Raw genomic sequence first — 27,324 nt, 5'->3', positions numbered from 1 at the left:
GTATCATAATAAATGTTTTGGGTGTAATGTGTTCATGCATTGAAGTATTGTATAGTCTTGCATGTAATGCTTGAATGAAATTATTTAAAAACGCTCACGAATTATTCCTCAACCTAATACTTCATGTGGTGTTTGTCATTTATTAAACCTTGTAACCACCATAAAAAAATTAGGAAATAAATATAAACTATGCTTTTTTACTACTAGAATGTCTACATATTATAACATGAAAATACAAATCTTTAGTCGACGCAGCTCAAGTCTCATAATGCTATATGTAAACATATATATTTATTATTTCTTATTGACCTTACAGTCATGCCTACCTAACATTACATAGCTTACATTGATGCAGTGCGTGTCCACTCAGGCCACATGTCCAGTAATATAAAACTGGACTTTACTCATCCTGTCTTGGTTGTGTTTTGTTCAACTAGTATATTGTAATATACAGTCACATTTCAAGTATATATTATATATATGTATATAGATTGTTCCTATTTATAAATAAATTATTACACTTATTTATATTAAAATATAGAACAGTATATCAAGAATTAAAGCAAACAATTATCTATTCTTGCTATGACCTTTGTACTTGGTTGCTAAACAGGTTGCTAAGTCTTTTAAAGTTTGGCAAGTGGATGATATCAAACAAAATATTTTTAGGTTTTATGTATATTGTTGAACAAATAAAAAATTATAAATAACTACACTGATACCATAGAATTCCACTATTATTTAGTAAGTTTAGTAACTTAAGATGTTTTTTTTAGATTTTATATAATATGAAACTTCAAGCAGATTAAAGACATATCTTCTTGAAAATTTGGATCAAAAGAATATGATTGCCTTTTCAAAGATTACAATGACAGGGAAAACCACTCTGGAGACATTCTAAGCTGTTGATTGGTTGTTCAGATCATGTACTATAGTATGAGTGTATAAGGGACTGTTTCAAAAGTTGAATGGGGTCACTGTGTTTGATTCAGTACATAAGCAATATCTGAGCAAAATAAAAAGATATGAGGTTGTTATTTTATATTCTAGCTTGTGAATATTAATAATTTGAGTTCCTAATTTGTGCAAAATTATAGACTTAGTATTTTGACATCACAAACATCTAATTTTAAACTGTGGCATTTGACGTACCATGTGACTCATTAAAATCTATATTCCAAACTTATTGATATAAATTCATAAAATATTAGTTGAATAAAATTTTGAATGAAAGTGAACAAACATGATGACATGGCCTTTAAACCCTAAACATTGCAAAATGGTTAAGAAATCAACAAATTATTTCAGTTTTGTAGTTTATATAATTTATTTTGTACTTTCAGTAAATGGACTAACAACAATGTTAGGTTATTATTTTTCTTACTAAGAGACGTGACATAAAAGCTATTGTTGGAAAATGTTACCAGGTTGCTGTGGGTTTTTTTTTTTCACAAACTTACCTCATTAAAAATGAGTGTGTTGATCTGTGTGCTGTCTGTTTATGGCTCCTATTTGTAATATACAGAACCATTTCTTTCTTATATCTTTTTTGGATTGGCTTACATCATTGAAAGACGCGCATTGATTGCATGCAAGTGGACAAGTAATAATATCCAGGTGACACATTCTCATGGTTCACTTAGTATGTGTGCAGAATTTCAGGTTTATGAGTAGTTTCCTTTTGGAGCTATGGTGGTCACACTCACAGACATGCCCGTTTTTCCTATTATTATACGTTGTTATCAAAAATTAAAAGTAATCTTTGCTTATTTTCTAATGCTATATATATGTATAGCATATAAATTCACATATGATGAAATATAACAATAAAAGTACTCATTTTATATTTCAAATATACTTGTAACTGACTCATAAAATGTTTCTAGCAACAATAAAAATAGAAACAGCTCTTAAACTATCCTTTTTTTCTGGTGAGCTTATTTCACTAAATATCATAGTTCACAAGAGAGGTTGTATTAGGGCACTCAGTCTTTTTGAAATTCTATTTGTACTGTTAGTTATTGATAATTATTTAATACAAAATGCAATAATCATAGGATATAGAAAAAAATGTGACTATTTATTTTCACTACATAAATTCTGTTTTGTACCAGAATTTACTTTGTTATAGGCTATAGACTTTAGTATTTTTTTAATGTAGTATGTCAATTTCTGTTGTATTTATCCTCTTGTAATGAAGTGGGTCTTATTTTTGTTTATTAAAAAACAGAGAGCTACAAGTAGCTGTCAGCTTGTATGAGTGTATAGTATATAATGTGAGTTGACTTGTATTTTCGCATTGTTATTTTTTGAGAGAAAGTTATATCATAATTTATGCTGTAAATTTTCAAAGTATATAAATTCAGTTTATGTCAAGTAAAATCCAAAGTTTCTTGTGTAACAATACACATAAAACAATGTTAAATTTCTTAGTAGAAATAAATATGAGTGGTTTAATCAGAACAGAAAATTGTTTACTGTCTAAGACTCAATTTATGGAAGCTACAAAAACTAAATCTTTTAGGCGTTACAAGAACATCGAACACATGTGACAGAAGAGATGAGTTGGAGCTGACCAGATACGAAGTAAAAGACTCATTCAGGGAAGATATTTATACAGAAGCTAGTGGCATTGCCACTAAAAGTCAGGATGATGAAAGAGAAACACATCTTGAAGAAGATATGCCAGTATATGATTTCAAAACACTGGTTCTGAAACAACCTGAAATAGAAAAGTTTCCTGATATTGAAAAAGATATTGCCTTTATTTCCAGACAACGAGCATCTTTCAAGGATACATTAAAGGTATTGTATATAAATACATTTTTATAACCTACCTGATTGATTTAAACAATATTTGACAGAAATATTAGGTGTTAACCAGAGATTTTGTTTTCTAGTATTTAGGAGTAAGGATGTAGCTCAAATCACTGTTCAGTTTCTGAGATCAATAATAGTTGTTATTACCATTCTCAACTTCTTGATCAAAAGCTTAAAGCAATATGCAAGAAATTTGTGGTGAATTTATTTCTGTCTTGAAGGTGTCAAGTTTTTACCCATGTTTAAACATTTCATCCACCACTTTCACTGATCACATGAGCTATCTTTCTTCAACTTCAGTTTATTTTACTTTTCAACTCAACATTATTGATCGTTTCTTCTGTTCTTTTCAACAAATCAATGCATCTGCCAAGTTAAAATTCTTGGCCCTTGAATTTCTAGTTGTCATAGAGATTATGCTAAATTTTTCTTTGAAATTACTGCATTATTATACATGTAAAATAATGATAACTTGTTAAACTGAGTAATAATAATGGATAACTAATGAAATAAGATGTGAATGGCAGTAACAAATGTGAGAAAATATCTTTACACAGGTTAAACTTCTAACTACTGTGAGCACCTCTCTTATCCACAACCCAAACTTCAGAACAACTGAAGATACTACTAGAAAAGTTCTCATGTCTCAAGCTGCAGCTGTGGCCTCTTTTGACCCTGAGTTCATTCTAAAGGTAAATATAAAGAAAATGTAACTTTTTTATTTAATTTGTTCTCACCCAGCAGTTATAACCAAATGAGAAACATGAATTCATTGACTTATGTAAACCAATAGAAGAACATTATCGTAAAATGTTGTATACTTTATATTAAAAAAGGGCATGAAACAATTTAATAACAATAGGCATAATGTTAGTTACTTTTGTACATTCTGTCAGTAACAAATATTTCCTGGAATATTTTATTCAAACTAGCCTTACTGCTTTTGTTGAGAGAATGCTGGAAAATAGTCTAATTATTCCTTCCTCTTTGTCTGTTGCCTTGGAAGACCCAGCTTACATATTGTAGTTTGAATTACATAATATAATTTTCATACCTTATCTTATGTTAGGAGTTCACTAACATAAAGTATTTTTTGTTTCTAAGTGTTTTTAATAAATGAAATATTCATCAAAATCACATGCTTAAATATTACTTTCACTGAGTTCCATCAGGAGCAGTGAAAAACAGATAATTTGTTGTTGTTGTTAGAAATGTTAACAGTCAGTATTATTCATTATTAAATTTGTTTTGGAAATTTCCTTTTGTATTTCATTTGTTATAATATTTCAGATCTTATAAAATCTTATTGTAAATCTTACTTGTAATGTTTCGTGCATCAACAGCATTTTTTAATCAGCTTGCTTTTGGAAAAGTAATTTTTTTTTCTTTCAAGATTTATCTGATATCAAAATCTTTTGTGCCTTGTCTTTTGATAATTGCAATTATTAAAAGGTAACTGACCATGATTGTTGTAGGTAGCATTGTATACCCGACAAGAACTCAACATTCGCACTACTGCAAACTTCTTAGTAACATATGCTGCATACGTAGAGAGTTGTAGGCCTTTCCTAATGAAGTACTTCACTTCATCTATCAGGCTTCCTTCAGACTGGATTGAAGTTGCTGAGTTGTACTTGGTAAGCTATATCTTGTATTGGTTTCATTAAAAATGGCTTTTGAAACTTATACTTTCTTGGATAGGTTTTCAAAGTGTTGGTACACATCTTTCCAATGTAAAAACATTTACAAAACAACCACTATATTTGACTCATTTACTGCAGCTTGGACATATACTTTCCAGTGCTCCCATTCTCTCACACACATAAATAAATGTTTCTCATTCTCAATGCATGCCTATATCTTCATCTGCTGTGTTCAGGTCCATCACCTTGACTATCATCACTACATGAAGAGCTAACATCCTCTTGTCTCTTTGTCATCACACATTTAAACATCACTTAACTCATGTTCACTATCTTCTAAGCTGAGTTGAGTACATCAAGCATATTTACATAATAATTAGGGTTACTACTCAGTGCTATAGCAATGTGGGCTTAGTCAGCAAGAAGTTACCATACATTCTTCTTGGTTACTGAAGAGCTGAGTGGAAAACATTGAGAATAACCAAATATCAACAGTAGTTGGGATGCTGATAAATTGTTTCCAACTCATTTTACTCCAGTATATCATGTGTGGTAATTCTGAATGACAACGGGAAGTGTTTGTCCAAATTACACGGTGAGTGGAGGTTGGGAGCATTTGGGAAATATACTTCCCAGTTGTAGTGAAAGGGTTAAGAGTTTGTCTTTAAAGAATTTTGTTGTATATAGAGATCCAGTGACATTTAGGTGTGAATAATGACTTCTCTCTATTGTATTATATCTTCAAGAATCAAGTTTGTAGATAACAAATGTATTTGTGTCTGTTATCAAATGAAACTGACTAAAAGCTAATTAGTTTTATATCACAGCAGTTTTTTTTAAGCTTGATGAAAATATTTTGAAACTTCTATGATTTTTAAGAGTTTTCAAGATAAAGGAAAATGTTTGCGATCTCTACCAGCATGTTTGAGAAAGGCCATGAAAGCAAAGTTTTCAGAATTTGATCAGTATCAACTTGGTAAGAATTCCAAATTTTTTATATTCTGAAACAGCCTGACCTTCTCTCACTCAAAGCTGTCTCAATTCTGGATTGCCTTTGAAACTTTCCCAAAATTTTTCATTAAGACATCCAATGGAAACACTGCAAAATATATTGACATACATCAAGACGTGTGGTCCTTTCAGGGAAAAAAACACACCCAAGGAGAGCATCTAGGACAAAAAAAAAAAATAATCATGTGGAGGGTAAATTTAAATGCATGTCCAGACACTAGAATGACAGTTGAAAATGTGGGGATTGCTCTAATAAAGAGAACAAACTACACTAGTGTAGGGGATACAGTATGATTGGTCAACACGTTCTGAAATGGATAAAAACTGATAGCATATAAAAGACTGGTGTGCTGTTTGTGAAAAACTTTAGCAATGCTCACTGGACAGTCCAGGATTGAGATAACATTGGGTGAGAGTAGGTAAGTACCTCTCTGAAATACATTTTCTTTGTAAGAAAATGTTAACTTTCATATTTGCTATTTATGCTGTACATATCAGTAATAAGAAATTACATATTTTTATTTTAAGGAATATTAAGGTGACTCAATCAATAGACATTTACATTATTTTATTTTCCATTTAATTGAAAGTTACATTTTTGATATTTTTGGTTCCATGGTTTACAGATGTACTCCAAGTAGTATATAATAGTTTTTCATTTTGATTTTCTCTGTGTACAGTGAAATTATTGTTGAGGTAATTAAAAATATGTAAATTTTAAAGTCTTTCTGAGAATAAGATGAGACAAAGTCTACTGTTGCATGAAATACTCTGTGAAGGTTTATCTGTAGCATTTCTAGTGCGATATTTATTAGTTTTCTTTAGTGCTGGTTTTATGTGCATAACTACATTTTGTTTTCAAGTACAAATGTGTACTTTTGTGTAAGTATCTTATCATATAAGGAATAAATGTTTGTAATATAATCAATCTAAGGAGCAGTTTATTAACATTAAAAATAGGTATTTCAGAAGAAAAAGGTTTGAAGAATGAAGTCAAAATAACTAACCGAGAAAAATTTTCTCTTCATTTGCATACATCAGTCTTTTAAATAATTCATTTCATTTATTCCTTTGTGAATATTTTTTTTGGTTCACATGCTCAGCACGTTACAAATGTAGTACTGTTTGAAACTAACTTTGCTATTGAAATATCAAATTTTGAAAGATAACAAAGAATTCCAGTATTGTCTTAAATATGGGTATTGATATCAATGAATGAAAGATAGTACTAATAAAGAACCATTCTCATAATCATTAAATAATTTGTTACTAACACACAAGTTTATATTTTGGTATAGTGACTAATGATAGTGTATAATAATTTCATAAAATTTTAAAACTATCTAGTTATAGAGACTGTATTCAGTGTTTTTGTATTTTAAAGTAAGAAAATATATTTGTTATTTATTAAATATCGTAGATATTTTATGTTGCATTTCAACTTCAAGAATGAAAATGTTGTAAATGTTATGGTTTAAATAGTAGGCGAAAAATATAGTGTGTGTGTGTGTGTATATATATATATGGCTGATTTTAGTATTTGTATTTTATTTTCTTAGCAAAATATAATCGAGGCAAAAATAGAAAAAAGAAATGTGCTACAACATTTCCAAATGCTTATAATAAAAACATAAAGGTTAAAAGGGAACATGAAGAATCTGAGGAAGTAAGTAATTCTCTGCTTTTGAATTGTGAGATTTTGATGAGAGAATGAATATATAATTGTTTGTTATAATTGGTAGATGTAGTATTATTTGAAAAAAAAATTGTTAGGTTTATTAGATTATCAGAAACATAAACATTTCTTCATTAAACTATTGCATACAATCTTGTCTATTTCTGCTAGATATAGACCACTGAACTTAGCATACTTTGTTACAGTTACTGAATATATTAAAATGTTAACCTACTTTAAAAACAGTAGGTTTAATTGATTAGTAATGTTGTTAAATGTATGAATTAAATTGTCAGTTGTAATTTACATTTGTCATTTTATGTTTTCTACAATTAAGCAGCAGTTTTATTTTTTATCAGATGGTCAGTTGGAAGTCCTTAAGAAAGGTTTTTTTCTCTTTTGGTCGAGTTTAGACTGGTTATTTAAACATTGCACAACTTTTCATTGAGTCTATGTTTTTGTGGTGAGATACACATGACAAATTATTAAAATAATTCGATTCAGCTCTTATAAGTATGTACATGAAGTTTTGTGGAGGTATTTATATCTAAGTCTGAGATCACTGTTTGATAAAGATGGACTGATGAATTTATCATTCTTAGAAGATGAAATTGGTCATTAAAATGTATTATTTTCTATCAAAATTGTTAAATATATAGATTGCACTTTAAATCTATTGAAAAGTTTCAAAGGAAACATATGAAAAAATTTAATAAGTTTCTGAACATTCACGGTTATGAGGGAATTACTGTTAACTCTTGGGAATGATGATCATGTTAAAATGAGGCTTATTTCTGGTTATTTTCACTAATTATCTTTGCTAATGAGAATGTTTTCTTATACATGTCAATTTCAAATGGTGTAACGCTGTGTACAGTTTTTATGCTACACTGTTATATGAACAAAACATTGTGAATTAAAATATGTGAGACACATTTCTCTAAAATAAAGTATTGGTTGCTAACCTTACTTGATTTCTTTATAATTATATCACATTTCATAAAAATGTTTAAAGTATTAACTGGAGCTTAGATTTGATTGGGTGATGCAGTAAGACCAAGTGATTAAAGAAATAATTCATCAGCTTATCTACTGTAATAATTGTTAATGTTAGACCTTAATTATTGAATTATATTTAATCTTTCTTCTGCATAAGATTCTCTTTGATCATGTACAAGAAATAAACATGTGTGAAAAAAGTCACCAGTTAAAGAAATTTTCAGCTTGATATTCCTTAACAGAAATATGTGAAAAATAATAGAGGTGCCCTAAATTTATCCTGTTGTAAGTGTATTACTTTAAAAATACTTGTTTGTGTATGTGGAATCCTAAGAAAGGTACTGGAATTCTTTTAAATAAATACTTCAGGGTTTCAACAAAAAAGCTTCAGGTTTTAAGTAAAGAAAAGTAATTTAAATCAACAAAAATACCTTATTATTGTTCTTACTGTAAAAAACAAAATTTAAAGTTTAAAATAATTACTAATTAGATACAGTGATGTAGCCTAATGATTAGTTGATTTTGCCATCTTTGTGGATTTTTTAAGCAATATTGTATTCTTTTAAATTCAGAATAAAGCAAAAATCTACACTATAAATGATGAGATGGAAACTGAGAAGAAAGTAACACAGTGCAAATTTACTTTGAAACAACTCATTCGACTCTTGCACATTACCCAGCCTGTGGACCACGTGATGTGTTTACTTGGAAAGAAGTATATCTTAATTACTTGTTTTTAAATAGTGAATTTTAAAACAAAGATTAAAATTAAGTCATTTACTTTTGAATTAAAATGAAAATAAGACACTTTATTCAAATACATTTTTTTTCAACTTCAGTTAGATTACAAATAAACAAAAGAACATTTTTTAAAATTATTTAACTTATTGTGTTAGATGATACCCTCTTTGAAGAGATCCTTCATCTTAAAACTTTAGAAATTGTAAATATTTTCTAGGCTTAGGTGTAATTTTTAAGGTGTGCTAGAGTGTGCATACATACACTGTCAGTTATTTGGAACTCTGCCACAAAATTCTAAGATGGGAAAATTTATAATTTATAGAGAAATTACAAATTATTAAACTTGTAAAAGTATATATAACACTATGTAACAGAAGTTTTATTTTTTCTTGTTCCTGGGCAGAAAGTGTTATTTCCCAATTACTTATACATAAAATAAATGGAAAAGACCTATTTTATTCTTCAAACTTTGCTTTTATGACCTGGGAGCGTATAACGAAAACATGACGGGAGACTATATTTGGGGGCCGATACATGAAAGCAATTTACATTACAGTTGCAAATCTCGAAAAACTGCTCATTTCTAAACATTTTTGTATAAGTTTCGTATAAATACACGTAAATCTTAATTCATATGTTGTTTTATTCAGACCTCATGTAAATGAAAATGTGCAAATTTGCCCATTTTTACATGGAAAATAGGTTAATTTTATAAATTGTGTTATACAGGTCACAAAAGCAAAGTTTGAAGGGAATAACAGCTTTTTTCTGTACTTTTACAACATAAGCAATTAAGAAATAACACATACTATCCAAGAACAAAATGTGTTAAATAGTGTAATGTAGTACAAATTTTAATCTATCTTAATTATAAATGGTGTATATTAATGCTTGCAAGTTAAATTCAGAAAGTAAACACTATGTGGTTTTTGTTTATCATAATTTTAATATGTATGGTAGTTTCTCTATGTCATGTGTAAGACTTGTAATTATATTTAATATTCATGACCTTAAAATTAAAATTTTGTAAAACTATATACAACATGTAATTATCTGTGATCCTATATAGGTGGATAATTCACACTGTAGTAGCTTTGGCAACTGATCTTCAGAGAGCTGACTATATTACTGTATGCTTTCAATGATTGCTTAGAACTGTATAATACTAAGTAATTAAATGTAACATTTTTTTGCAGTAATTAAAATGTAACAAAAACATAAATGCTCATATTTTTGCTTAAATTTAATATTTTTTAATTTTGTGTTTTAAAACGAACAAAGGAATTATAAAGCTATATTATAAAAATCAATAAATTGTATGATATTTTTCGTTTTTTGTAGTACAATTTGATGTAATATCAGTACTATATCTGATGATTTTATATAGTAATTTTCTGTTATTAAAGATTTCAGAGAATGATGTTGTAATATAGGTTATTATTTTTACTTTAAATTTTTACATGTTGTTATATTTTCATGTTTGTGATATTTAAGAAGAGACCAGTGTCTTACAGTGTGAATCACATATAACACCCAAAGTTTGTTCACATAGTTAATAAAGTTTTTTGTACTGTGTGACTGACTTTTATGATTATTGTAAAACATCAGAACATAAAGACATACTCAGTATAGAACTTTAAACCTTGTTTTGTAGAACAAAACTTAACTTCTGTTCTTACAATGTCCATCTTATCACTAAGTTTATTTATTCATTCCTACTGTATCTATATATTTTAATTACAGGAAAATATAACCCTACCTGAAGCATTTCAGGTCAATCAACAATAAAAGTTGAACCATACTTGAAGACTGTGCCTTAGTTTTGAGTGTTAAAAGTGTCCATGTAATTGTTAACAAATAACTTTGTTAAAAAACTGACAATTTTTAAAAAACAATAATTAATTTATACAGTTCTAAGAATGAGACAATTTCCAGTCTCCAAATTACAATGAAATATAAATAACTTACTGTACAGGGTAAGAATTAGCAAAAAACCTGTGAGATTGGAAAACCATTTCACACACACTACATGTTTCAATGTACATCAGTCTGTCATCTTCAGGAGAGTAACGTTTTTAAAAAACAAGAACTTATTTATACAGTTACTAGATTATCAGTATACATATTGAATAACTTCACACCATCCACTGACAACTGACTACCAGATGAACACTATACGAGTGCCAAATAATTGGAAAAATCAAACAAACTTTGTTTTATAATAATGTAGTTGTTAATAAGAAGTGATACACTTGCAGATATCCTGAGGACCCAGAACTCTTTAGAAGAAGTGGGCTTCCTGGTGTATGGGAAGAAGATCGGGCAGGAGTAAGGATGAAACTACCGGTACCTGAAACATGGGAAACCCAAGTGTCAGCACGTGGGAATAATGCCGAAGTGTGGCAGGAATTGATTGGTGAGTGATTTACTTAAGGACTGGGTGAGAATCAAAATTTGCAATGTTGCACCATATTTGGAAAGTCAAGAAGTCTTTTGTAGCAAATGTTATCAAATGTAATGTTTGAAAGTTCCTACTTTTATATGTTTTTTTATAATTAATTGGGTAAAGATTTTCAATCAAAATTTCAAAAAATAGTATTTTAATTCCATCTTTTATCTCCCCATAATGTGTTACTTTTTTCAGAACCCTCCCCAGCAGCTTGGTGTTTTAAATAACTAAAATTAAAAGTATCCAAAGGCAAAACTAACAATTCATTAATATTAGAAAGAAATTTAATTTATCAGTGCAAAAATAGTTTACTCATTGTTTTCAAGTGTTTCACAAAGGATTTCTATACAAAGTTACATAAAATTTGTTATGTAATTTCATGTATAAGTTGTTTGTCACTACTAGAGCTAGGCAGTTAATGAGATTTACTAAGAAATTAATCTGGTTCTTTGATCTATTACTTTCATCTAATTGATTATTCACTCTACACTAATCTTCCTTCTTCCAACTTGTTTTGGGAGTTTGTAAAGAAAGGTTTGAACTATCCTTTGTCTAATACATTTTCGAGTACAACAGCTTAGGGTTTAGTTATTCTTTTATCTCTAAACTATTCTCCATGTAAACATATATGTGCAGTATAGTATGAACAAGCTGTAACAGTCTGAAAACATCATAAATAATACTGTTTCCTGAATTTCTTTTTACAAAGTTTCATGATGTTACTGTACTAAAACTAAATAAAGTAATTCTTTGTTAAAATAATTGTCCTTAGATCTCGTGTAATAAACTTAGTGAAGACTGGTTACAATGTGTGAAACATGATATATAATTCAGTGGAAATACGTTTGTGCCATTCCTATAAAAACAATGACAGTAAAATGTTTACTTTTTGGCAAGAAAAGCTGTGATGATGCTATGTGATTTCTTTGCAAAGATTAAAAAAAATTCATAAGAGTCAGATTGGAGAGTTATAAGAATATAAAAAATCAGTGTAATATTAAAAGATCTATAAGACAGGTATTTTGGAGTTTTTTGCTAATTCCATCATGAAAGACTTGAGAAGTAATTAACTTAAGTTTGAAAAACATCATGAAATTTAACTCTTTTTTTTTTTTTTTTTTTCTTACAACTTAGTGAAAGTGCACACGAGCTCAGTATGGCCTGGTGGTTAGCGCACTTGACTTGTAATCTCTGGGTATGAATTCAGTATCCAAATATAGTCACCCTTTCAACCATGGAGTCATTATAATGTGACAGTGAATCCCACTTTTTGTTGTTAAATAAATAGCTCATGAGTTAACAGTAGGTATTTCTGATGAGTTAACCTCCCTGTAGTTTTGTCATTTCAGAATTTTGTATGGCTAGTGCAGATTGCAGTTGAGTAGCTTTTTATAAAATTCAACAAAACAAACAAACTCTAACAGAGTTTTATTCAAAATTTATTTTAATAAATCTATTGTCAGTGTGAGTTAGTATACTTGGCATTGAAACATAGTTTTTAACCCAAATTGTATAATATCTCAGTTTTAATTTCAAAATGTAATACATTTAAAAACTTTCCAGTGTTCACTTCTCTATATCATCTGACACTTCTCTGTTCTGAATACTTTCCATTAGATGTTAAATGTCTTCAGTAATATGATTTTGAGAGTGTTCAAACAAATAAAAACACAAATTATACGTAATTGCAACCAAGAATATAAAATTTGGATTTTCTGTTATTTTAATTTACTGAGATACCAATAAATTTATCAAATCTACCAAAGAAATATTTTTCATATTTTTCTCTTTTGAAACAAATTCACAATCATCTGTATGTTGTCATTATAATCGATAGAAATAGCAGGTTCTCCTATGTGTAAATCTTATGAATCCTTTGATTTGTACTATAAAACCAAATTCAGTGTAATTCATTGTTTGTAAATGAGGCCTATCATGTGCTCTGAGCATTAAAGGAAAATTTTAAACCTATTTATAGCTTATTTAAAAAGCCTGCTCATTTAAATTAGCAATATTCTGCTCTAGTGGCTTGTACATTTTTTTGTGTTGAAAATGCATATTTGAAAATTCTCTCAATTATTTTTTGGACAACTAAATAATAAAAATGTTTTATTACTGAGAGCAAAAGGCCTAAACCAAGGAGTAGATGCCATATTTCAATTTTCTCATGTAAATTTTTATTTATTGTTAAATATTTTTAACAAATGCAACTGAAACTTAGTTATTATAGAACTTTCAGTCTAAAATAAAATGTTGAAAATTGTTTGTGTTATTAATGCCGTACATGAAACTTCATACCAGCCAGAGAGGTGTTTATATACATAAACTCCCTACAACGGATCCACCTAATAGACTACTGCTGTGGTTTATAGCTTTTCATGTTTAGTAGTGGGTACAAAATTTACAATAAAATCAGAAGAAAGGTGTTAAATTGTAAATATATGTAAACTGAAAATCATAGAAAAATGTTATATCAAAAATGTATTCTTTTTTCTCTATATTTTTTCAACTCTTCATTTTATCATGCATTGATGGTTTTGATAAAGTTAGTATAAGTGTAGAGAAAGCAAAAGATAACATACAGGATGTCTATAAATTATTTTACACATTTTAAAAATTAAACATTATAGATATATCACTCTTGTTTTATTTAATTTGATGAACAACTCAAAGTGTTTCCTTGTCTTAGTATAATTCCACATGTGTACTGTTTGTTGCTTCTAGCACATGATCAACTATTATATCAGATACACTTGGATGTCCAGACACCTTTTGTTGTAATATGCTATCAGTTGCTGGCAATTTTTCAAACTAAGCTTTTATATTATTCTTGATTGGTATATCTTTTTCAGAAATGCATCTGTAATTTTGTTGCATTGACACAATTGATTTGGATTCAGTAAACAAAACCCACACAGTGCTTCTTCCTGGAGTTTTACAATTTTTTTTTGTCACTTTTTCTCTCCTATTCTAACAATGCTCGTACAATGGATTTGCAATGGGAAGGAAAAAAGAACTTTATGAGCTTGATGTCACATTATATAAAACAGAGGTGTTTTATCTATAATATTTTTAAGTTACTAATTTTTAAAATGGGCCAGATAATTTTTGGACACTCTGCATACAGTCTTTGCAAAAGTATTCATTCTTTACTAATAATGTCACATTTCGATGAAATACAAATAATGTAAACAATTGTTTTGTATCAAACTTGTTTTTATTCAAAACTCTGATGATCATACTTAAAATGGTTATGTGTGAAGGAGGTTGGATGTCAGTAAAACCTTCCAAGAAAATACATAAATTGAAATTAGGTGATTGTATAAACCACTCTAGGACATTCATTTTCATTTGAAACCACTCCAGTGTCTTTGGCTTTGTGTTTTGGGTCACTGTCTTCCTGAAATGTGAATTTTTTTTAATTGAACTTTTAGAATTTTGGCTGTCTCAAGTAGGGTTTTCTCTAGAATTTACTTTAAGATGAATAACTGTAAATATAACTCAGAGATTAAACCTTATATTGATAATAAAATAAGCAGTATTATATTTCATGTTCTTTCATGTGTTCATTGGTATGATAAGAATTAAAAAAAGGATAAATTAATTATTATTAAAAGACAACTAATTAAAGTATAAAATACAGGCACATATTTTTAAGACTGGAATAACCTCCTTCTTTATTACAGACCATAATAAGTTACCATACATGGCAATGTTACGCAACTTGAGAAACTTGTTGGTGGTAGGAATTTCAAAATCTCATCACAGGAAGGTTGTACAGAAAATATCCAGTGAAGTAAGGTTCCAGTATTATGATTTATTGATGCACGTAGTTTATAGGATAACCATTAAATCTGTAAATAAAGATATTATTAATAAAGCTAAACAGGAAATGAAGAGTTAGGCTAAAAATTGTGTTTCATTCTTATATCTAGTCATAACCCTCCAACTTGTGCATAACATTGTCATGTGAGATCAGGAAAAGTTTGGATGTTCTAATTCAGAAATGAAGGGAGATCAGTTTATTCAAAAACTAAAACACTTAATGGATTATTATTATTAATTATTATTTAGAAGCCTAGGAAACCTTGTATACTTCAGCTGAAACAATTTGTAGTTGTAAGGTTACTGTTTTAAGCCATTTAATTTATTTGTGCTTGTGACAGAGAATTAAGGGGATTCCAGATCTTCTTGATTTTATAATTTTTATAGATATTTAAAAGTTATGTTATAGTAACAGTTAACTTGGTTATTATTTCAGGAATTGTTTCAGTATATTGTTTTTGTTCTTATAAGTTTCCATTATATGATCAAGATAATGTGATATAACCTACCTTTTAACATGAGGGTTACTTTATTTTTTGCTTATTTGATGATTCTGCAGTCTTTTGAAATTTTTTTGAATCAAAACTGAAGGGTTATTGGCCATTATAAAGGGCTGGTATTGCTTGTTGGTTAGGGCAGTTGACTCACGACCTACAAGGACATTATACCGTGATGGTCAATCTCATAAATAAAAAACAAATTTTTAGCAAATTTAGCTAGTTATATATCTTAGTATTTGTTTAATATTTTAGCAAATTTCCTCCTTTGTATCCTCCATACATTGCTGTTTAGAATTAAGATATCTTGTTCATTGCAAGACAATTTTTAATACTTTGGAAGCAGATGACAGTGTAACACATTTGATTTTATAATAATTTTTATAACTTGGATGTTTGAATGTTTGTACATGGATGGGTGTTTCAAGATGTTGTGACTCTAGTTAACATGCTTAAGATTTATCTTCATTGGATATTTAGCTCTGAAGGTTTCTTTGATGTATTCTCACCTTCTTGGATTACTCATAGGTTTAAGATGTTATTTTAAATTACTTATTTATTACTTTATGAAGAATCATAGTTGCAAATACTATTGTTCAGAGTTAGAGAGAATTGTTGATCTAAGTTAACCAGTATGGCTGTGTTTTTTTTTTTTTTTCATAATTTTTTTTAATTAGATGTCCAGTATGTTGGTTATTTGAAGCAGTATTAGCATTCAAAAGTTATATATCATGAAGTTCATTTTTCATTTATTATAGGATGCTGTTATCAGAAGTCGTCAGTTCCCACTTCAGTTCTTCTCTGCATACCAGGCAATAGGTGAGCTGGAAAAGTTATTGAAGAGTAGAAATCTTAAGAAAAATCCATCTTTTGTAACTTTCACATCACTGAAGTCTATGAAAACTCCTCCTAAATGGAAAATCAAACAACAGGAAAAAATATCAAAGAGGTAAGTTAACAGAAAAAAAAAAAAGAAATATAGATAATTGCAAATATTTCTTTATATTCTCTCTCTCTTCATCTCTGGGCCTGTTCCTTGTGCACAGTTATATCTTTAAGGCTACAAATTTCAAACTTGGGGTAAAAGTACAACTTTGTTATGTAGGCCACATGACCACAGCTTCAAAGGCTGCAAATTGAAGCCAAACTAATCAGTATAGCAATTTTCGGCAAACAGGGTGATTGGTTAGTTTCAACTTCAAAAAGCTGTGTTTTTTTAGTAATGTGTGATCTAGAGGAATTTTATAAATGCAAGTAATATTCTTCTTTGTTACTTACAGCAAGACAGGAAATATTTTGTACAATGAAGATTTGTGATAGGTAAAATAAATTAGGACGTATATAGAGAACTAAATCACTAAAACCATTTTCATTCCTCCAATGTCTGATATTTTGGTAATGCTACATCAAGACTATTTAGACTATAGAGCAAGAAATAAATTCAGTTTATGCCAAAACAAAAAATTCCCATGGTTTGTTAATTTTTGAGAAATTGAAGCTCATTTGTAATTATACAATGCAATATTGTTTATATAGAATGAAACACTTTGACCATCGCCTATTGGAACAGTACAGAAATGCAGTGAATAGTGCAGTTGAGATTGCAGCTCAACATAATCTTGATCCAATTTCAGGGAATACTCTAATTATCTGTGGTATTATGTCATCTGCTGGGAAAGAACACCAGACTTTAAAGAAATCTCCCAGCAATATGAATAAGGTAAACACTCAAATATCAATAATTAGTCTTAATTTTTCTTGATATTCGTTATGAGTTTCCAGATTATTTGATTACAATACTATCTTAGATACTGTACAACATATAACTTGTGACTATAAATAGTTTACCTACATTTAATTTGAGATAGCAGTTGAAAAGTATTTTTATGCTAATAAATGCATATCCCAGACAGTTTGCATGCCACATGTACGTGTATGCCTCTGATTTATTTTTTGATAAAAGTCTGTATATATCCACTTATAACTGGCAGAATATTGGACTGATTATTACTAAACATGGCATGCAACATTAGAGGGAATAACATGGAGGGCCAGCATTTGGATTTGACCTTCCTTTATTTTCCATTGCATGGAATAGTTATGTCAGCTAGCATTAATAGTTGTTAGTCCAGAACTTAATTTTTGGATGATTTTTGTGTTCTATGTTGTAAAAGTTTTGAGGTATTCCTTTGATGTTTTATGTACATAATGTCCAAATGCAATGAAGAATCTCAGACATGAATGTTACATTTACATATAAATTTTTTAAAATTTTGTTTGTATAATTTTTGTTTGGAAATAAGTGGTATATCAGCTTGTATACTTAAACCTTGTCTTTGCTTTTATATACAATATTTGTTCCATATGTAAGTTATTCTACAGTTGACTTACGTTATTAATATGACAAAATAATCATGTAATGTAATGAGAGAGCATTTTAAATTTTGCTTATAGCTATTTTTCATAAATGAAAAGAATATGTTAAATATAGGTTTATCAGCTGTGTCCATGATTTAAATACAGGGCTACTGGAAAGATTTTGCATGCCATAATGTTAGTTTTAATTTTCTAAAATTCATTTGAATAATATAAATTTTACTTTAAATATTTGAGCATTTATTTGCAAACTTGTGTTTCTGTCATGTTTAGATTTGAAATACAGCTTATTAGATATCAAACATGAATTCTCATTGATGACTGATGATGCTATACATATAAATTTATTCTAGCAGTGATGTCAAAAGTGTCATTTTGTACAGCAGTTTCAGAAAAGACATTTTTCCTAATTTTTAAATCTGGTATCTGGATGACAGATGAACTACATAACTCTTTATCATTCATAGGTTCTTCATCTTTTTAAGAGCTAATAAAATAGGTTATTGCATTTTTTTGCTTTTATGTGTATTGTGTTTATATTATAAATATATTCTTCTGAACCTTGTACTTCTTGCACATTCATATGATTTTTAACCCATTAATAATGTTACACTGTAATCTTTTCTACTTTTGGAAGCTGTATTTACTTGAACATTTTTTTAAAAATCTGAAACTTACTTAGTAACTCAGAAATCAAACATAAAAAATATTTATAATAATTTTTCATTCAAGAACCATTTCAACCAACAACAAAACTAAATGAAGGTTTTTGTAAGTAGTTATCCAAGAGTGAATAACCCAGCAACAAAAAATTGTTTGAGTTATCCCTCTGCACTAGTTATATTACATTTCCTTTTGAGAGTTTTGTAAATGATTAAAGTGTGTGCATTATTTTATAGGTGTACCATGGAGCTTTGTTGTTAGGGCTGATGTGCTTATTTACTTGTGAAGAGTGTGAAATGAAAATTATTACTGGTGCTGTAAACAAAGGCTGGGAAACTGCATTTTTACAGGATACATCCATACTAGAAAATGTTCTTCATATGGCCAAATATTATGAGGTAGTTGTTGTTTGTTATAGATGGTAGGCTATGAATTAAATTACTAAACAAATGTACTATTCAGTGCTACATATCACAAATGTGAATTTTTCATGGACCCTTAGAATTTTTTTTTTTTTTTTTTACTTTGCTGATGGCGTTTTTGAGATCAGTGATAATCTGAGAACAAAAGCTTTAAAAGAGGGAGAAAGTATGTGTCTGTATATATGTTTATTATTTTTTTTAAAGTAAAAATTAGTTATTATTAGTGATCAAAGCCTTGGGAAATAAGAGTTTAAAAACGACCAGAACAGTAAAAAGAAATTAAATAAACAGTTTCCACTATTTGACACAATTGGAATGATTTACTGTTTGTGATATCAATGTAAGAATCTCATCTTATTTTACAACCATTGTAGAAGTTTATTATTACTTTTATAAACAGGTTTGATGATTTTAGTTTGTACTACTTGAGGTCACAATATTGAAATCCTGACAATTCTAACAATATTTTGAAATGAGAGAACAATGAGGATATAAGAAAGGTATACAAAGGCATTTGACAATAGCTACCTGCAACTGAATGGAGAAAAGAATCGTTGTTAATTTTCAGTGGATAAAATTGGGATACAATTTTGAAACATGGTGGATATTATTACATGTTTTGTTCTTTATGCATTTAATTTACAATATATTGGGAATTACATTTTAGAAACAGTTTATATAGATTTATGAAGTTGTAAAAGTTTCAAATGTTCCATTATGTGGATCTGTGAATAACTGGGTAATTGCTTCTCTGACTATCATGCTTCAGGTCCTACATATGTACAGGTAGTCTGAAATCCTGGCTTCTTAGTTTCACAAACTTGAGGCACAGTATAATTCTATTTAATTTGCATTATATCCATTTTCATATCTTAAAAAATGTATTATACATGCACACAGTAGAGTATATTCATCCATTGAAACTTTCTTATAATGTTGGAGCTTTTATAGTGAATATAATGATACTAAATGCCTCTGTGTGCAATTCATACAAATAAACAAAGTATATTAAGTCTGCCTATTATTTATGTTTGTATTATAACTTTTAGCTTTTGGACTGAAGATTTTTAAAAATAGCCAAATATAATTTTAAAATCTTGTGTTATGATATAAGATCTGTATGTACTGATATTTTCTAATCTCATCCTTATAAGTATAATTTTTATTTTCTAGAATTAGGGCTAATATTTGAAACTTTTTTTTTTGTTATTAAAAATTAACTTTTGTATTAGAGTAAAGGAAAAATTAATACATTGGTGTATGTTCCAATACTTTTAACAGCTGAATTTCCTCCATTTCTTACAATGTTTACTTATTATGACATGTTTTGCTTCAGTATTTAATTTGATATCTCAATAGAAATAGACCCAGCATGGCCAGGTGGTTAAGACACTTGACTTGTAATTTGAAGATTGTGGGTTCCAATCTCCATCACACCAAACATGCTTGCCCTTTCAGCTGTGAGGGCATCATAATGTGATGGTAAATCCCACTATTTATTGATAAAAGAGTAGCCTAAGAGTAGGCAATGGGTGGTGATGACTAGCTGTCTTCCCTCTAGTCTTACACTGTTAAATTAGGGGCAGATAGCCCTCATGTAGCTTTGTGCGAAATTCAAAACAAACAAACAACTAATAGAAATATTTAAGTAAATATTATGATGTGCTTAGAAGAGTGTAATTAATTTACTATGTAAATACAGGTGATAATATTAGTTAATATTTTATTTGCATAGAATTGACGTGTGAAAACATTCCATATTTATGTCATTTTCCAAAATTAAAAGGAAATTATTTTCTCAAACTGAAGAAATTAAGTACTTCACAATTATTATTGTATTTTGCTAATTTTTATGTAAATAGAAACAACAAAAATCTCCAGAGCCATAGGAAGTGCTAAGGCCTGTTGGTCCATGGCCCGACTACTTTTTTTTATGATATGTTTAGCTACAACTGTTGTATTAAAACTTACCTCTTTTAATTCAGTACATTAATTATAGGTATGTAGTGTTTGTAGTTAAAATGGTTCAAGATAAAATCTCATAACATTAAATTTTCAAACATTTTCTAGAGAGCATGCCCCAAACCATCCTAGAAATAGCAAGATGGCAATGGCCCTCCACTCCAAATTGCTTCCTATGGCAGTAATGACCTATAACTCCAGCTTCTAGCACACAAACACAAAGTTAGTTTTTGTAGAGAAACTCAATGAACCAAAATAGTTAAAAATACAATAACAGTGATGTTTACAATGGGCAAGCTTTGATTTTGTTAATTACAATGTTGTTTTTAACATAATTATTAAAATTGCATCTTGTCTCTTGTTTAAAAGTTACTGTTTTTTTTAGTTATTACACATGTAAAGATACTCAGAGGTCAAATGTCAGCTAATAAAGAAAAAGCTTCTTCTGTAAGATTGTGTGACTTGTGATAATAAATGTTTAGTTTCATGAAAGAATGTATTAACACTTCTAATTGGACCAGAATGAAGATGAAGATACCTGCAGTCCAGAAGAATTTTATGACTGTCATTTTGAGAAGCTACTGGGAGAATACTTGTTTTCTCCTACGTCTAAGAAGACATGGGTTAGTATATTTAAAACATTCTACTATGGTTAGGATTTTGAGTTTAATTTCCATGAATGAATATACATGTTTTTTTAATAATATAACTTTTGAAGATATAATAAAGAACTTCTCATTCTTTTTGTAAGGGAAGATAAAATTAACCTTTATATGCAAAAACAAGTCTGAGTCTAATACCAAGTGTATTAATTACAGGTAAATATTATTTTGTCTTAAAAATGCAAGTAGGAATTTTAAAATGTGGCCTTTTGAAACAAATTAAGCAGGAAACCTGTTTGGTCATCCAGGCATGATGGGGCTTTAGGTGTAGGTCATCAGTTTCAAGGTACCCAAATCTGGCATCTCAAAAGCACTGTTTCTAAAATTGTTTTCATACCTGACTCAGAAGCTAATGGGACATAACACGGCACAAATGCTCGTGTACCACAGATGGGATATAATCTTTTTTTTTTGCAAGTACAGATGTTTGTCCACATAGAGTAGCTGTAGAAATAATTGTGGACAACAAAGAAGCAATGAATGGTACATTGGAGGCTCTGAAAATCTTGAAGAGGGCCTTTGAACCCTGTAGAAGAGTGTGGGGATATTAAGCTAGTAGAATTTAAATGTCACTGATTCATCATTATTTTATATAAGTTATAAGTTGAGTTGTTCATTCTAATTACGTACAAATAACTTTCCTAAAATAAGTATCAATTCTTGTATCTCAATATAAAAATAATTCACTTACTGTTTACTGAAATTTTTATGAAAAACAAAGCATGAAAACACATTACATTGTTTCCTGCTTAATTTGTTTCAAAAGGCCACATTTTAAAATTCTTACTTGCATTTTTAAGACAAAATAATATTTACCTGTAATTAATACACTTGGTATTAGACTCAGACTTGAGGAACTAGAATATGAAACTGTGAAAAAAAAGTCTCATCTTTATGCACATAGTGACCTGTTGTGCTAACATAAGTTCAGCTGTTCATACCTATTATTGCTGTTTAAATCAAGTTAAAAATAATTTGGTAGTTGCTATCACCAGAATAAATCTATTTTGAAAAATTCATAACTTATGTTATTTGTAGGTGACTGAGAAGCTTAACAGAAAGAAAGTTGTACAGTTTTTCTATGCAGAAATGTCAACATGGTACCAAAACAAGTTTGCTTGTGTTTGTTTAAGCAGTATTTACATGTGTATTTAAATTGTGTTAATTATATTTTCTTTCATACAGCTAGATAACATTATTTTCTTGACAAATGGAGAACATTTTGAAATAACTTCTGGGCACAAGGTGATTCAGAAATTCTTGTATAGGTACCGTCACTTGGTAAACCCAGATCTTCTTTATGTCCAAGTTGATTTAACAGGTTCCTCGCATTCTTGGTATGTTTAACCTCATCATACGGCTTTTTTTTTATTTATTAATGTACTTCTATTTGACTTTAGAGGTGAAAGAATAGGAAACTTGTTTCTGTAACTAAATATTTACAATCAGTTCATAATAATCACAAAGTGATATGTATATTTGTGTTATGAATCCACCCAAACTCTTGTGCAGTAATTTTAATGTAAAGATAAAAACAATGAGTGAGTGATTTTACTTTTACAAGACAACCTATTCCACAATCAGCCAGAGTGTAATGTGTAACTTAGAAGTACCTACATTACTTAAATATTATTATTGTTTTCATGTATTATCCCTTAAATGGCAATTGTTGCTGCTACCTACAACATTCCTGCTGTTTAAGGGTTAAAGATTTCTTAAAAAATACTTGTTCTTTTGAGGTTCTGAGTCTGAATTAAATTCAGTACTGTATTTTTACTTCTTTATGTTTTCCTTCATGGATTAGTAAAACAATCTGCTGTAAGAAGGTTAGATTCACAGAAGAAAATAATTATATGTTTAACTGTAAGATTTTATTTTAAACAATAGAATACTGAAAATATTTAATTCTATTGTTTCTCTAACAGTCTAACTCCAAGTGCCCATCAAAATGATGTTTACATTTCTGGATTCAGTGACCAACTACTTCGGTAAGTAGTATTAATTTTCCTTAAGTACTTGATGTATTAGATATTTTATAAATTGTCAATAACTGCTAGTTCCCTGCTGGGACAGCAGTAGATCTTTAGATTTACAACTCTAAAATCAAGGGTTTGATTCTGCTTGGTGGACACAGCAAATATCCCTATGTGGCTCTGCTATAAGAAATACACACACAGCTGCTGAAAGACATACCTGGTTATACACTTTGATTATTGTAAAACTTCAACCTTAAAATGAATAGCACACAGAGACTTGAGGGTCTTTACAGTGAACTCCTGTTTACCTTTCTTTGCACATTAATGATAGTTATCATAGAGCAAATAACTTTATTTCTAGTAGATTATACCAAAGGTTTTTTTCGTGCTTAGTTTGATTTTCAGTCACTTACTTGTGCCTAGCTGTGACTAGAGAGGTCAAAAGCCATGACCCTGTTCTTGGAATTCAGTTTATATGACCCTCTGTTTGAAAAGTTATGTTATAGTACTTTCTTTCAAAGTCTTATAATTTGTAGTCACTTAGTTTAAACATATTTATACTTTTCCAAGTACTTTTAGTGTGAATGTTTTTGTAGCATTCTTTTAAGATGTGAATTTATTAAACCCTTTTATAAAGAAAGCACAACTAGCTTGCATATAATGAAACTTCAATAATTCAAACCATTAAGAAACAGTTTTCCAATTGAGTTCAATATGAGCAGAAGTTTCATTTAATTTCTAATTTGGTAAACTATTAGCAGTTTATAATTTACAGTATTCCTTGAACATGTGTATTTATAGCCTAACATTTTAATGTAAGTACAAAAATATAATGCTTCTCGATCAAATTTGGTAAAATTTAATTATGAAAAATATTTATTGAATGTCTACATCATAAGTCATCTTTTAACATATTCAAAGTAAGCAATAGGTTATAAAGGTCATAATATAATTTGGCTATTCATATGTACTATAGTTGCATTTGTTATGAATGTTGTCATATATTTTTCTTTTTTCCCAATTAAACGTAGTAACTAACACTGCAAAATAGCAAATATGTGATTATTGGGTAACTATTAATTTGATAATCAAGGAATAGAGTAATTATTTACTATTAACTTGATAAACAAGCAGTAGAGTAATTATTAACTATTAATTTGATAATCAAAGAATAGAGTAATTATTTACTATTAACTTGATAAACAAGCAGTAGAGTAATTATTAACTATTAATTTGATAATCAAAGAATAGAGTAATTATTTACTATTAACTTGATAAACAAACAGTAGAGTAATTATTAACTATTAATTTGATAATCAAAGAATAGAGTAATTATTTACTATTAACTTGATAAACAGAGAATAGAGTAATTATTTACTATTAACTTGATAAACAGAGAATAGAGTAATTATTAACTATTAATTTGATAATCAAAGAATAGAGTAATTATTTACTATTAACTTGATAAACAAACAGTAGAGTAATTATTAACTATTAATTTGATAATCAAAGAATAGAGTAATTATTTACTATTAACTTGATAAACAAGCAGTAGAGTAATTATTAACTATTAATTTGATAATCAAAGAATAGAGTAATTATTTACTATTAACTTGATAAACAGAGAATAGAGTAATTATTAACTTGATGAACAAAGAATAGAGTAATTATTTACTATTAACTTGATAAACAGAGAATAGAGTAATTATTTGCTATTAACTTGATAAACAAAGAATAGAGTAATTATTTACTATTAACTTGATAAACAGAGAATAGAGTAATTATTTACTCACTCTGAAACAAATGTGTTTATATGTAGTGGCCCTAGCATCATATTTAAACAATACATTCAGTTGCTAATTTTCTACATTTTCAGACAAGACTGAAGCAAGCTAATTTTAATACTAAAACCAGTGTTATACGTTTTATGGTATTTAAAATGGTTAATACTTAAACTTAGCACTTGTCCAAATTATTGTTTTAAGCATTCTTAACATATTTTATTGTATAAATTGTTTTATGAAATCGTAATATATTCATAAATCAAATGTGCAAGCAACGTTTTTTATACTTCTATTACTGATCAATGTTTTTGTTTTAATAATTTTTGTGTTTTTTAATATCATCTGATTAGCCCTGCTGGTAATGGGCAAAAAGCCTCACTGGATATAACAGATTTAGTGTTGGTTATAGATTATTACATATCCTCCATTTTTCAGTTTTTGCTTCAAATTTTTCTACATGCAAGCTATTACACCTGTATTTTCTTTAGTTTTGTTGCAGAAAGAAGGAATGGATCACAGCTGACGTTTGTGGAAAACATTGACAAAAAGTACAATCTGAGATCACTTCCAAAGCCAGCACTAATGAAAAGAACTGAGAATCATGTTGAACAACAACTTAATACATTAAGCACTCCATATCTAGCATACATTCCAAAGTGAGTTAGTATTCAAAAACACATAACTCCAAAGTAAGATAACATCCAAAACTGAGTAATGTATCAAAGAAATTTGATTAGTAGTGGGATTCTTAGCCTAACTTGTGTTTAATGTACCAAAATTATTTCATAACAATATTCTGAGTTCAAATAGCACCAAATAGTATATTTTAAGGTATAACTTAGTGCTGAACAAAAAATGTATAATCTACCAAAAAATTACCACTGAATATTTTTAAAAATATATTTATCGAACTGTAAGTTGTATAATTGTAATTAATAAGAAGAGAAACAAATACTAAAATTGATGGATGTATAGTTAATGCATGTAAATCAAATTTATCAAATGAGTAAAACTACTGGCTTTTATTCTTGTCAAGTATTGTTTGCAATGTTTAAAGTTTATTGCTTCTCTACCAGATGGAAAACAGTCAAAGTTTTCATCTCATCAACATTCAAAGACATGCATGGAGAGAGGGATTTGTTGGTTCGTTATGTCTTTCCAGAACTTCGATCTCGAGCACAGTCACTTTTTGTTAACATCCATGAAGTAGACCTACGATGGGGAATCACAGAAGTTGAGGCCACAAAAGAAAGGTAAAAAATATTTAAATTTGTCACCTAATTCACTTTACATTGTCAAAACATTAAGCCTAATTGAAGATATGAAGCTACGTAACAGAAGAGTAACTATTAGCAATTCCATTATTAGCAAAACCATAATTTTTAATGATATAATTTCTTTTTTTGAAATTATGTTTCTCATGTTTCTAGTAAAGAGATTTTATCGGAACTGTGAAAAGGAGTCATTCTTCTTATTTACATGTGTATATATATGTATAATATATATAAATTTTATGAATAACATATTTAAAAAAAAGATCAACTGTCAAAATTGTCAGGAAAAGTAATATTTTAGTTCAAGAAACTGAGTTTTTATTAGTGAAAACCATATTTTTAAATTGTTTGTAACATGAATGAGGTTATTTCCAGTTGTTTTTTCACTTTCCCTCGTAGCTTTGAAGAAACTAATTATTAATAAATAAATATGGCATAAAAATCTCCCTTTTTAAAATTACAAAATCTAAAAAATGGAACAAAATTGTTAAGTTTGATTTATGTTATACTTTTACAGTGCTCAAGGAATTATAGTTACTATTATT

The 27,324-nt window shown here is 28.7% G+C and overlaps 1 protein-coding gene across 1 annotated transcript in view; it reads left to right on the top strand.

Moving 5' to 3' along the window:
• The window catches only part of LOC143236514 (telomerase protein component 1-like), a 79,309-nt gene that overhangs the window by 5,122 nt on the left and 46,863 nt on the right, over positions 1 to 27,324 (top strand). Inside the window, exons 4-20 of the mRNA XM_076474815.1 lie at positions 2,525 to 2,805; positions 3,378 to 3,512; positions 4,296 to 4,457; positions 5,343 to 5,439; positions 7,034 to 7,140; positions 8,721 to 8,863; positions 11,148 to 11,305; positions 15,025 to 15,134; positions 16,419 to 16,609; positions 17,197 to 17,380; positions 18,936 to 19,097; positions 21,605 to 21,706; positions 22,931 to 23,082; positions 23,671 to 23,733; positions 25,994 to 26,161; positions 26,582 to 26,758; positions 27,297 to 27,312. Of these exons, the coding sequence (XP_076330930.1) occupies positions 2,525 to 2,805; positions 3,378 to 3,512; positions 4,296 to 4,457; positions 5,343 to 5,439; positions 7,034 to 7,140; positions 8,721 to 8,863; positions 11,148 to 11,305; positions 15,025 to 15,134; positions 16,419 to 16,609; positions 17,197 to 17,380; positions 18,936 to 19,097; positions 21,605 to 21,706; positions 22,931 to 23,082; positions 23,671 to 23,733; positions 25,994 to 26,161; positions 26,582 to 26,758; positions 27,297 to 27,312 (2,408 nt within the window). The remainder of the gene's footprint in view (positions 1 to 2,524; positions 2,806 to 3,377; positions 3,513 to 4,295; positions 4,458 to 5,342; positions 5,440 to 7,033; positions 7,141 to 8,720; positions 8,864 to 11,147; positions 11,306 to 15,024; positions 15,135 to 16,418; positions 16,610 to 17,196; positions 17,381 to 18,935; positions 19,098 to 21,604; positions 21,707 to 22,930; positions 23,083 to 23,670; positions 23,734 to 25,993; positions 26,162 to 26,581; positions 26,759 to 27,296; positions 27,313 to 27,324) is intronic.

The sequence above is a fragment of the Tachypleus tridentatus genome, chromosome 13 (assembly GCF_004210375.1).
Source record: "Tachypleus tridentatus isolate NWPU-2018 chromosome 13, ASM421037v1, whole genome shotgun sequence".
Classification (NCBI taxonomy): Eukaryota; Metazoa; Arthropoda; class Merostomata; order Xiphosura; family Limulidae; genus Tachypleus; species Tachypleus tridentatus.
The sequence above is the reverse complement of the archived record's forward strand: the minus strand, read 5'-3'. Positions and strand labels throughout refer to the sequence as shown.